The 13,099-nt window shown below is 45.8% G+C and overlaps 1 protein-coding gene and 1 pseudogene across 3 annotated transcripts in view; both read right to left on the bottom strand.

Annotated features, from left to right (window-relative positions):
* CDK19 (cyclin dependent kinase 19) overlaps positions 1 to 9,811 on the bottom strand; it is a 226,640-nt gene extending 216,829 nt beyond the window's left edge. For all 3 annotated transcript variants that reach the window (XM_025198850.1, XM_025198849.1, XM_025198845.1), the window contains exon 1: positions 9,731 to 9,811. In XM_025198850.1, the coding sequence (XP_025054635.1) occupies positions 9,731 to 9,796 (66 nt within the window). In that variant the 5' untranslated portion in view covers positions 9,797 to 9,811. The remainder of the gene's footprint in view (positions 1 to 9,730) is intronic.
* An 81-nt stretch (positions 9,812 to 9,892) lies between these two features.
* The window catches only part of LOC102388000, a 19,695-nt pseudogene continuing 16,488 nt past the window's right edge, over positions 9,893 to 13,099 (bottom strand).

Genomic DNA, 13,099 nt, shown 5'->3' with positions numbered 1-13,099 from the left:
AGCAGCGGGCGGGACGGAGCGAGCGAACTCGCGGGGCGGGGCGGGGCGGGGCGGGTGCGGTGGCCCTACAGCCTTCCCTCCCCACGCACCCCCTGGCGTACGCCCGCCACCCTCCCCTTTCGCGGGGCCCCGCTGCAACCGCTAGGCGCGCGGGGCCGTGTAGAGCCTCGCGCGGCAACTTGTTTATCTCCTGAGCTGCCACTCACGTCCTGGCCCCGCCCTCCTTTCCAGCGGCGCTTCGGATTGGTCAAAGCAAGTCCCGCCCCCTTTCCCAAAGCATAAAACCAGGTGTCTGCAGCGTTACTCCTTAGGCTGCATTGGGAAGGGTGTGTGACTTTTTTTTTTGGCCTTATTCTTTACCTTATTCCTGGGGGTGTCCAGGCTCTTATTAATGGCCTCGATGTTCCTGCCTTCAGGCCAGTCTTTGTTCTGCCACTGAGCTGTCCCTTGGCTGCTTCTGACAAAAGTGGCTCCTATTTCACAGCCCAGCAGATTGTTTGTAACTCCTTCCAGCCAAGCTGTAGTTGTTTTTGCTTCCATCTGAAACTGCATACTCCCAGCAGTATCCCAGGGGACTGAGAGCAAGCAACTCTGGTTCCAGCAAGTTGTCCCTATTTATCTTGTCTCTGCAGGTTGTGAAAGGCCTTTGAGTTTGAAGAGAGAGGCTTTTAAAAAAAGCATAGAGCTTTTTTCAGGCACTTAAAAAGGATGCTTCTATACTCAAGCAGTCACAGGAGTGCTTTGACTTTCTAAAACTAACATTTAGATGCTAGTCTCTTTCTTGTTTGAGATCTTTTTGTAGGTCAAGTTTATCTAGGGTGTTCAGACACTGGATTAGCAATACACTTGTTTTTTGATATTACTCATGATTTCTTTGCATTATGGAAGCACCAACAAGCCCTAATCAGTCATCAGGGCTACCTCATGCTGTGTGCTGTGAAAGTAATACAAAAGTCATCCCTGCTCAGCAGACTGGTTTGAACATGCAGCAACAAGTGAATGAAGTGGAACAAACACTGTTACTAGGAGAGCAAAGTAGTAGCAGTAGTTGATTTGGCATGTAGGAAACAAATGCTTGACAACCTGCCTACTCACTATCAGCTAGCTGGCAGTGTTTTTATGCATGAGTTAACAATGTGCTAGTCTAATTGATTGCAATGGGGATTTTTTTCCCATGCATAAGAGACACACCTTGAGAGAGAGATGAATTACCAGATGAAAGCTTTACCATTGTTGGCAAAGGAAAAGGACAGATGAATTGCAAACAGGGCTAAATTATTACGGTCAAGACAAGAAACTTGTGGCAAAAAGATTAATGTAATCCTGAAGTGATAATTCAAGGGTTGGGAGTCTATGGCCCAACAGGCCAGATCCAGTCCCTGGATGTGGGCTTTCCCCTGCTACTGCTGCGAGAAGTGCCAGCTGCAGGCATTTTCCCCATGCTGCCCTGCACAAAAGTGTCAGCAGCTGGATCCCAGTGTCCACCACATCTAACCCACCCAAACTGGGTCACCCCAGCTTGCAGCCCAAAAAGGTTACCAACAGCTGTGGGAGCAGGAAAGCTACCTCCTGTATAGTGCCAGACAGCTGACTTCCCCTCCTGTAAGAGTCAGTGTCAAACAGATGACTTCTCTTCTCTCTGCAAGCAAACTTCTCTAGAGAACTATGGGTACTGTTTTCTGCAGTGGTTCAGTTGCAGGTATGGATCTCTATCAGCACAGTCTGTTCCTGAACTATATATTGGGATATTTCCATTTGCCTTTCAACAACAACGCTGAAGAAAGTATTCTAAGAATAGAAAAAAATCCTCTATCTTTAATAGTCTTAAGCTTTGCAATCCTATCAAATGTTTAGTCATCTGGTAATCATACTTTGCACTTGAGGAAGAAACAAGTGCATTTAACTACAGTGCTATGTTGCCCTGATATATTAATTCAATTTTAACCAATTAAAAAAATACCCAAGTGTGTTACTAAGACTAAACTCCACAAACCTGTATGTAGCCCTTTTCAGTCAAAATAATGTGAAAAGATGGGAAATATCAATGACAAATATGTCCCTCTTTCTTCAGTTCTATCATCTACCTATATAACTACATGCCATATGGCACCATAACTAATTGCATGCCTCCAATCTCAGTTGCTTTTTTGTGACTTGGCCTTTCTCCACTTCCTATCTCCACTTTTCTCAGCAATATATTTTTCCAGCTCTTTTATTTCTTTGCTTCCCTTCCCTTTCACTCTAATAACTACCCCTTGCTCATCTCATTGATGCAGTAGTGCATCTGTTCTCCTCCTCTAATCCCTCCATTTGTTCCAAGCGACAATCCCATCCATCTACATTGTATCCACTCATCCTTTCCTAACCTTAACCGCTCTATGCTCTTTGGTTCTTTCCCTTCACAATACAAATATGCTTCAGTTTTTCCTCTCTCTCACACACCTGTGACCCCAGTTGCCTCTCCACCTAGACATTCCCACAACCATGTCACTAGTAAAAATCAATTAATTTGCTGTCTGTAATAGTAATCTGGTATAAATCTCAACTTAATTTAAAAGATGAATTAAGATGTGTAAGAAAGCTATGAACATTTCAGGCCTCAAACCATTAAAAGCTGAATGGAAGTTCATGTATATTTATTTTCAATTTTGTAACTTTCTATGTGTATACTAGCAAATTGCCCATCAAAAATTATGGGGAGGGAGGGCAGGTGGGGACAGAGCACCACCACCCACCACCCTGTGCCACCATCACCTCCCAGAAGTGGGGGGTGGGAGGGGAGTTTGCATGTGGCAGCCACCACCACCAGCCACTGCTTCATGCTGCCCCCACTCTGCATCCAGCCGTGCGCCACCTCCTGACACTCTGCGTCCAGCCCCACGCCACCCCCCTCACCACTCCACATCCAGGCCTGCACCACCCGCCATGACACTCCGCATCCATCCCCACCTTCCCACTCTGTGTCCAGCCCCGTGCCACCCATTCTCCCTCCCCTTCCCGCTCTGCATCTGCCTGGCCCGCTCCGCTGGAGCCATGCCCCACCCATCATTCTTGACAGGCATTCTTGATGCAGCACTGGCTGGAGCCATGCCCCCCCAAGAGCGTTACAGACAGACAGACACACTGACAGATGGATTAAGCCCTTTATATAGAGAGAATTTTCGCCAAGGTACCAAAACTAAGCTCTGAGTTGACTGTTTTCTCTACAGAATAAATAAACTCTTAGAAAAAAAATACTTTTGAGCTCATTAACTCTTGCAAGGGACAATACCTTTTTCAGGTCCTGCCAGGCAGTCATAGTTCATAATATGTTCACTATGTCTGAAATGTTTAAGTCTAATCTGCAGATATTAAGTATTAAGGAGAGCTGTAATTTTCAGTGGTGCCTTGCATGTACCACAACATTTTGATTTTCTCAGGCAATATCTCTGCCTTACGGGGGGGGGGAGGGATTTATATTTTTGAGCTGGTTCAGTATGTCTCTGGATATTTACTTCCTTTATTGTGATACCTTGACAATTAAAGGCACTGTGGCAGAAAAAAATAGCTTATTATGTTTTGAAAGGTAAAGAGTACTAATCTTGCCATCAATAAAGGCATTTTCATGAAACCAAGTTTCATGAAAGGGCCTTTCTTTGATTTCTTTCCCCTTTAGTATTGCAGTAGTGTTTTAGAATCAGTAAATGAAGCCAAGTGGAAGTGAAAATGAAAATGGCAGGTTTTTTATTGTCCAAACTGAGTAAGGTGAAAGTAATTAGCAAAATATTCACAAGAGATAAGGAAGTGTATTTTTTAAACTAACGGTAAACCTAACAGTGTCTGTTTTAAGAAGTCAAGGAGAAGAAAAGAAAATCAGAAGTAGCTATGATCACAGTTGTACCAAAATAATAGTGCCAGCTATGCTTTCCAATACAGAGCTAAGATGCAGAAGAATAGTGGTAACAATACTGTCTGTTCCTGTTCTACCATTCCCTCACACACCTTCCAGCAGTTTCTATCCTGGATCCTTAAAAGCACAGAATTAACTCAGTGGTCAGGAGTTTATCCTTGCCAATAGAAATTATTTAAAGAGTTCAGTTCTTTTTTGTTCCAACTTATTTTACGCAACTCCAGAGGGAGAGGTTTTCTCCTCTAAAATGATGGAAACAATAGTGGGGTTTGGTTTTAATCGCTCTACGTTTCAGGTGCTCTACATTAACCCCCGTGTCATCTATAGATGCCCTCTGACTAGAGACAGGCTCACAAGGGTGGGGAGGGGGAGCTGTTTTAATGAGAGGCTGGAGAAGAACAGCACAAGACATCCTTGTCTCCCCTTTACCTCTGGAAAGGGAGTCACACCAAGCAGTAACTTAGAGAAAATGGAGGACTCTTTAAGCAACAGCAAATGAGAGGGAGAAATACTGAAAGAAACAAGTTGTGTGGTGTAATTAGGGTTACCATATTTCCAGTTCCAAAAAAGAGGATACCTGCTGGGGGAGGAGGGGATATGATTGTGAGGGGCAGTCCCCTGTCTCCCCAGGCCCTGTTGGTGCCCCTCATTCCCAACCCACAGTTCCCTACCCCCCTGGGCTATTCTGGTGCCCCTCACTCCTAACCCGCAGCCTCCACACCGTCCCTTGCGGGTGCCCCTCACTCCCAGCCTGGAGCCCCTTGGTGCTGCCAGTGCCCCGCACTCCTGACCCAAAGTCCTCCACACCCCCAGCGCCTCTCACTCCCAACGCCCTGCCAGTACCCCTCATTCTTGACCCCCCAGCCCTGCTGGCACCCCTCACTCCCCCCGCCCTGCCAGCACCCCTCACTCCTGACCCACAGCCCCCTTCCCCCACCAGCCCTACTGGAGGGAGCCCTCAGATTCCTCCGTCCCAACTGGGCTAGAGTGCAGCAGCTGTGGTGGCTCCAAAATCATGTGGGCAGCAGCAGAGCGAGTCTGGCCTCTGCACAGACTGGAGGGAGGAGGAGGGGAGTCCTGTGGCACCTGCTGCCGTGAGATGAGGCACCTGCACCATGCCAGGTGGCCTGGCCACGGCCCGCTCCTTCGGCAGCATCTCACGGCCGCCCTGCGCCTGCAAGCACGGATCACCCCACCCTTGCCCGGCCATGCAGCTCCCCGCTGCCCCCGAAGGGCCGTCCCACCCCTTCCCTTGCTGGAGGGGTAGGTGCTTCCCTCCCTCGCACCCTGCCCTGCCACAGCCCCAGTGCCCAGACAGGTTCACAGAGCTTCGGCAGGCACCCACCCCTCCCCACATGCCCATCCTCTCCACATACCCCTGCCCCCACCCCCCCCACCCACACACACACAAAGCTTCTCCAGACATTCCCCAAGCCCTAGCTCTCCAACCTCCATGCCCCATAAACTTACCTACATCCAACTACTGGAGCTACCCTCACCACCCTACCTGGCTGTATGCTGGCCACATGCATGTGCACATGGGACCCCCTGTCTCCAACTGTCCCAAGCAGCTCCTTGCAGGCTGGAAGGCTACCAGCCTGGAAGGGGAAATCTGTGGTTTCTTCCTTTAAAGAGGAAAATCAGCATTTTTCTGCAGCAAATGGAAAACCCGGATCCCTGGTAAACACACATGCCACTAGGACAAGCCAGGAAGTGCAGTTCTACCAGCAAAATCCAGGACATTTGTTCTATTTTAAAAAACTGCCCAAACAGAGATCGGAGGACCCAAAGAGAGGACGTATCTGGGAAAACACAGATGTATGGCAACCCCAGTGTAATGCTATTTCCAATACTTTTACCTCCTAGCAGAAAGTGAAAGCAGTTTTAAAAAAATATTGCAAAGCAAACGGAAATTTAGTAAAATGTGAAGATTGGGAAGGAAAAAGAATCATCTTTGTACTTATCTATGAGGTAGGGATCTTTCCAATGTTGAATATCATTTAGATATTGTTTCTGGTGTGGCTGTGCACATGGCTATTAGTAAACTCGCTGGGTGTTTACATCAATATTGTCTCCTATTATTTCCTGTTACTTGAAGTCTCAACTCAGTCCTATTTCTTTGTTTCCTAAGTCAACCATAAGAAAATAAGCGTAAAAGTTTTAAAATACACAATTCTTTCTCCTTTTATTTGTGTTGATGTATCAAAGGCCTTCAAAGCCCCACAAGCTACAGGGTTTTTCCCCTGCTCATTTTAATACCTCAGAAATTCTTGTATATCAGGAAAGTGAATCTTGGCAAAATCCAAGCCTGCTGATTGTGAACTAGAACAGCTTCACTGAACATATAAGCCTGTTAACTTTACCATTTTTCAAAAAAAGGAAAAAAATCACTGAATCTAAACAATGCAAAATCCTGAGAGGGAAGGGTATTTTTAATAAGACTGATTGTTCAACTTTTAGTCACACCAGTTCTCTAATCAGTCTTCTAGAGCAGACAAGACATGAATTTATAATGTAAAAAGGTGGGGGGGAGGTTGATCATTAAACACCTTGGCCCCATTTATACACCAAGACAGACATAAAAGCCCATTTATTCCTCTCTACAGGTTGCCTTGTTTTTATACTACATTTACTTTTCCTTTACAGCTTGTTCTAACTCCCTCTGTGGCCTAGATAAGAGAAAAAAAAATTATCAAAACTTTTTCCTGTTTCCGTATGTTTATCAGGGAGCACCAAAAAGTCCCTGCCTTGAAGTTACTCTTGCCCGCAGCTAACTGTAGTTGTTTTCTACACAGTGCTTGCTGAGCTACAGGGAGCTCTTTGGCTCTTTACCTATGGCTCTTGACAAAAAAAGGCCACAAGCTTTTTTCTTTTTAACCATGCATCAGACTTGTATATCATGCAATAATATATTGTATATTTTTCTTTTGAACTGGAGTCTTTGCCACAGATCTGTATAAGTTGTGTCTCTTCTATTAGCACCGACTGCTCACGTGGCTTCTAAATATCCTTGTTGTATCTACTTGCTTCACTCTCCTAGTTAGGTGAAACTTTAACAGAAGCTCTCCCTTTCTGCTTAGTCGCACCAAATAGCAGTCTCACTTTGAAGGCCAGAAACATCCTTTTTGCAGCACTTTTGGTAAATGGGGCATTAGTGAGTCCATAAAAATACTTGTTTACTTCAGCTGAATTTAAAATGAGGCTGCCTTTCCCAGAGAGTAGAAAGATCTACCCTAGCAATACAAGAACGTAGGAGCAGAATGCACAGAAGGAAGAAAGGCCTCATGTTGCGGGACTATTGTAAGAGGATTATGTCTCCATCTGGGAGTGCTGCCAAAGCAAACCTAGGTTAACTTTAGAAAGAAGATCGTTAGTACGTTGGAGATTTTTTTCTGAGATGTAGAAATATATCCAGACTCTGTGGATGTCTGCATGAGAAATTCAAGAGACTATGATGAGGTGAGGCAGCATATTATTTGATTGGAAGGTTTCTGGTTAGGGTGCAGGAGCACGTCACATCTGAAGCGGAAGTAACCAGTAACATAAATTCAAATCACTTATTTAAATTGAAATCTCATGACTGTGACAACAGAAAAGTAGTTTATGTCCATAAGGTTAAAGGCATTAACATTTTTAATAATGAACTTTGCATTTTCACAGCACATTACAACCACTAAGTAATTTAGCCTCAAAACACCTGTGACATAGACAAAAATTAGCCCCAATTTATAAAACTGGAAAGAAAAACACAAAATTAAAGTGACTTGCTAAGGATTTTAAAACAAGTCCGTGAGTGCAAGCTAGAAATTGAAACCAGGAGTCCTGATTTCTGCTCCCATGATCTGATCATCATAGTACACTGGATTTTAAATGTTTATTTATGGGATCATAATTAAAATAGAAACCTTATGCTGTTTTGTTTGGGAATGGTTCAATACCCTGGCCTCAGAATAAATTATTCTGCTTTTAATCATGTGCTTTGTTCTGAAATTTAAAAAAGAGATTACCTTGTAGAACAGCACAAACTCATCCTTTGACCTCCAGTTAACACCTAAGCTTAAAAGACAAACCTTCAAAGATAAGGTAATTTAGAAGGTTAAATGTTCAGCAGTGAGAACAAAATAAAGCTATACGGGGATACTTCTGTGTAGCAGAGATAATGCTGTGGTTCTTTGTTCTACACCCATTGCACTTCACTGTAACAATACATAGGGTGTCACATTTTAGCGTACATTTTCTCTGTGAGAAGCAGGACCAAAGGGTTTATTCCTTCTAGGTTACAGGTATGTAATGTCATGGGAGAGGGGGGTGCAGAGGGTGAGGTGTATCATCACATATGAAATAACACATTGTTCTCTAGTTAAAAATAAACCAGAAGCTTTACTTACATGCTTGGGACCTAGGGCTGGAGTATGTAGTTTAAGACTGAAGCCAAACCAAACATAACTGCACTGAAATGAGTTAAAACCAATCTGTGGGGCTACAAAATAGGAGCTTCCTTACTAGGAGCAGCTAACTGACAGCAAAATTGCAGAACAAAGGCTAACTTGATTGGTGGAACATCAAGACCATTAAAAAGAAGAGAGGGTCGTTAACACCTCTGGAATGAAGAATGTAGAAGGGATCTGGTAGATTACAATAAACCATAAAGTCAAGTGGTTCCCTCAGCACTGCCTGACCAGAAACGCTGCTGCCACTGCCAGGCAGTCAGTTTTAATCTTTGGGAGGAGCCAGGAATTAAAGAGCCATGAAACTGCACCAGTGCAGCCCCCCTTCTTTCCACACCCCACCCCCCCACCAGATCCACCCCTGTTTAATATTATTCCACTGTCCAGTTTGTTGCAAAAATGCAAAAACAAGTCATTAACTTACTATTTAAAAAAATATTCTCCCATCAGCCTCCCAGCATGTTCCTTTTAGATCACTTTTCAAGGCAGAACACTGTCTCCAGCTTTAGTGTTTTTGAGGCAGGGATGTACAGGAAGTTTTTAAATCTAAAAATATGAACATTGCCCCTAATTAAGGAAAGAGCAAACTGTAAGTAACTGTGGGTAGTTACCACTTACTTTTTCGCAGGGTACACAGAATCAGCATTTGTTGATTTTTTTGGTTGTTGGTTTTGCAGATATGCTTAACATCAACCCCTCCAATCAAATTATCAGGGAAACTAATTTCCCCTGGCCTCTGCACTCCCATGTGAAATGCCAAACATCAGAACGACTTTTCTCTGCAGCTAAAACAAGCTGGAAACCTTCCTACAGAACCTATCAGTTGGACAGAGTGATGATTATTCAAGGAAAACAAAAAAGGTTCTCTTTCATACCCAAGAGATTTAAAATATTTTGAAACTTTAAATGCTTATGTATAGCAAACTTGCAAGCACAAATGTTTTTAAGTTAAAACCCTGCCCACAATGGAAGCAGAACTGTGCTAAACAAACAGGTTCAACACAATAGTAGGCACTGTCGTTTTAATTGTTCCCAGGGCAGACAAGAATTTTCAGACCAGTGTGCTAGAAGACTCCATGGTAGAGACAAGCTGTGGCAAGTCCATAACAAAGAATTCTTTTGTTTGCTTTTTGGGGGTTTTTTTGCCATATTACTTGTTACTATGTACATTTGATATGTCACTTCTAATTTTGTTTGACTGAAAATGTTTGAAAGGAGTTTCAAATACAATTAAATTAATCTCAACACAAATTCTCTTAGCAACTCTGCACTGTGGTACAGTGACTGCAGTAGTTTCAAATGAGAACTTTTCTGTGCCTGAATTTTCTACCTGGAACATAGGTGGAGTATCATCCATCCTCAAGAACACATTTGGAGTACATTAGTCTCTCACCTGGATACCCTCATCGAGGAGCGAAGTGACTTTACTTTGTTGTAGTCTAATACAGAGTATCTCCATGCAGACAAGATCTTTGGAAAGAATGAGACGAAAATGTGCTGAGTATTAGAAGAATTATTGTCATGCCATGACTTTTATCCTCTGCATGTGCCTGTGTCAGGTCACCAATTCTGTAATGGAAGAGAAAAATGAAGGAAGACACAGCACAGCCTATTCCCTTTTTCTTATTGCCTCCTCTTTGGCAGCAAAGAGGTAAGGAGAGAGTCGCATAGTTCACAGGTATTGGGTATTCCCATTGTCTAATGCAGGGGTGTCAAAGATATGGCCCATGGGCCAGATCCAGCCCACAGAGCCCCATTTTCCAGCACCTAGTTCTACCCCTGGATCCAGAGTGAACACACACACAGCACACAGCATGTACTAGACCAAACCCACACACCAGTCCTAGGACATGTGCCACATGCAGTGCCTGCTGCAGCTGGTCTGGGACATGTGCCTCATGTGGGACCTGCTCCAGGACCCACAGTGCATGGAGGGATCACCCTGTAGCCCCTCAGGAATGGGCCCAATGTTGCACATGAGGCCCAGACTTACCAGAGTGGGTGTCATGTGTAGGGTATGTCCTGGGCCAGCCCACCTGTGGCACAGTCTGGGACAAGCCAGAGTGAGGACCATGTGCACTGTATCCAGAATGGGGATGAGGAGCAGCTCTGTGGGCCTGCCATTCATCTGGCCCATGGACCTGCCCTGCGGGTCAAATAAGTTTGACACCCCTGGCCTAATGTAATAGTACTGCTGCTTCTTCTACCTACTAGTTCAATCTGTTTTTGTGCTTCTGTGCTTCTCTTTTTGGGTTTCTGTGCAGGTTTTGCAACAAAAAACCTTAATTGCAAATTAAAGAGCTGTGTTTTACATGTTTTACATGTTTCTGCATGAGAAATCAGCACTCCAGCAGTCAGAATTTCCAAGCACTCTATGAGTTCTTTCCACCCCATCTCCTGATGCTTAACAGAGACATACTGCATCCAGTCCCAGACCAGAGGGTAACTAGCCTCTCAGGGCATGTGTAGATGGAACAAAGGGCATGTGTGCACAACACTTTAAAGTGGGTTAAATGCTTTTGCACCGCTTTAATGGGCTGATGTTTACACACGGCGGCGGCACATTGCGCATTAATTCCAGCTGCTGTAACACATTCAATGGTGTAATGCACCTTAAATGACTTTGGGGCACAGCAAACTAAAACTCCTCAGAGGTGTTTTAGTTTGCTCCCCTACAGCCACAGAGCAAAGCATCGGACTTCATGCAGCTCAGGGACTGTGCAGGCAGCCCGTGCAGGCACCCTGGCAGCAACCTGGGAAGACTGGCTCCACCAAAGGAAAAAAAAAAAGCAGCAAGCCTGATCTTTTTTTTTTCTTCCCCCTGGAGAGCCTGCCTGCCTGTATGAGCTGCGCGAGGAATGGTCCTTCCCTCCGTGGCTGCAGTACCCCCTGGGACCACCTAAGCCTGGTACCTGCAGGCGAGTGCTGCCAGGGGGAAGACACCGCTGCCATGGAGGGAAACACCAGCCCTCACCCCCGCACCGCAGCCCAGGGACTGTTCTGCCCACCGGTAGCTTGCCGTCCCCTCCCCGCCACCGGAGAGGCAGATAAAGATCGGGGTCCTACATGGGTGTACATGACATGGGGGTTTTCTTCACCCTAAATAAAAGCGGTGTTTTAAAAAACCCACCAGTTCAATTTATAGTGAAGTAAACCCCCATTTTGTCTACACACACCCTCAGTGCCCTACAGAGTTTCTGTTGAGCACCAGTGAGGTTGGGAGAGTTGGGTAGGAAAGGAATACCAAGAACAGGAGAGCAGAGGTATAGAGATCCAAGCGATGCTGCTGGCACCCCCTCCAACTTGTCACCTGAGACATGTGCCCTATTTGCCCAGCCCTGGATATCCTGTTGTCTCAGAACCTGCTGCTACCAAGATTTCCCAATTTCTGCATGTGATAGGGTGGCCAAGACACCCTGCCACAGTAAAGTGAGGAAGAATATAAGGAAACAAAACTTACCGGAGGACGCTGAAGAAACTGCGCCAAGCTGAGGCAGGAAAGATGCTGTGCCCCAACTAATTAAAGGAACCAGATGGGGCCACAGCAGTTCAAAGGCTGTCACGGTAAGCCCCGCTGCCAGAGTTCAAGTCTGGGACAAGGAAAATGGTGTGGCAGATGGGAAAGAGGAAAACCACTTTGAAAAAGAAAAAGGAAAACAGCTGTGTCCAGAAGATAGCGAATCAGATGCTGCCACAGGGGACACAGTGGAGGAAATAGGGAATTTAAAGGGACACTGAGGGAGCATCCGGGGTTGGTCCGGAGAAAAGGGGAGGAAGGTGTAGATAGAGAAGACGAGAGGAGTAACTGACCCTGAAGCTTGGAGGAAAGCCTTGGTCCCCAAACTTACCTGAGAAGAGCCAGCGAAGCAACGGAGGAGACCACTCTGTCAGTGGGTCCAGTCCCAAGGGGTGAAAATAACTGCTTCAGGACCCTAAAAGAAAGAAGAGATGGGAGGGGTGAGTCCATCCTGGCCCTGAAGGTAAGGGCAAGATTAGAACTGAGAGGTGGCTGTCTTGGGACCCGTGCAGGGAAGAATGAGGCAAGCAGCCAACTTAACAGAAGACCCCACCTAGGGGGCTCACAGGGCTAAGACCAGACTCTCCATCCAGTAGGCAATCAACAACAATCCTGGAACATCTTGTGTGGTTAGGGCAGGGTATGAGGATGGTGGAGCCCTGCAAAGATAAGCGGACCTCCTGAGCCTTCAACTGAGTTTTTGTCTCTCAGACTGTTTGGTACCTCTCTCTGTAACCATCCAGGCATGGCAGGAGAATTTTCAAAGGACAGAACACAATTGTTACAGCAGAGACACAACTTGGCTCCAGGCAGCACAACCCAGCTCCCTTACACTTCAGCTGAACAAGTCACCACAAACATGATTTTCAATCCTGTTCTCCCTGCCTTCCTCCTAATTAATATAGAGTAGCACAGGGTTACCATATGTACAGGTGTTCCTGGACATGTCCTCTATTTGGGTCCTCCCATCTCTATCCAGGTGGGTTTTTTTTTAATGTGATCAAATGTGCAGGATTTTGGTTAACTCAGCTTCAAAGCTTTTCCTGGCCTGCCCTAGCAAGCAGCTACTTGGGGCTGAGCAGAGGGCGACTGTAGGCAGGGCATATATGCACATGGCCAGCATGCAGCCAGGCAGGAGGGTGGGAGCAGTCCCAGCAGCTGCATGCAGCTGTGGGGGGTTGCAGGGCCGGGGCTTGGGGACCACCTGGGGGGCTGTGGGGGGGGGGGGGACGGGATGTGTGGAGG

This window comes from Alligator sinensis, unplaced genomic scaffold (assembly GCF_000455745.1).
Source record: "Alligator sinensis unplaced genomic scaffold, ASM45574v1 scaffold737_1, whole genome shotgun sequence".
Classification (NCBI taxonomy): domain Eukaryota; kingdom Metazoa; phylum Chordata; order Crocodylia; family Alligatoridae; genus Alligator; species Alligator sinensis.
Note: the sequence above shows the minus strand (reverse complement) of the source record. Positions and strands in the feature narration are given on the sequence as shown.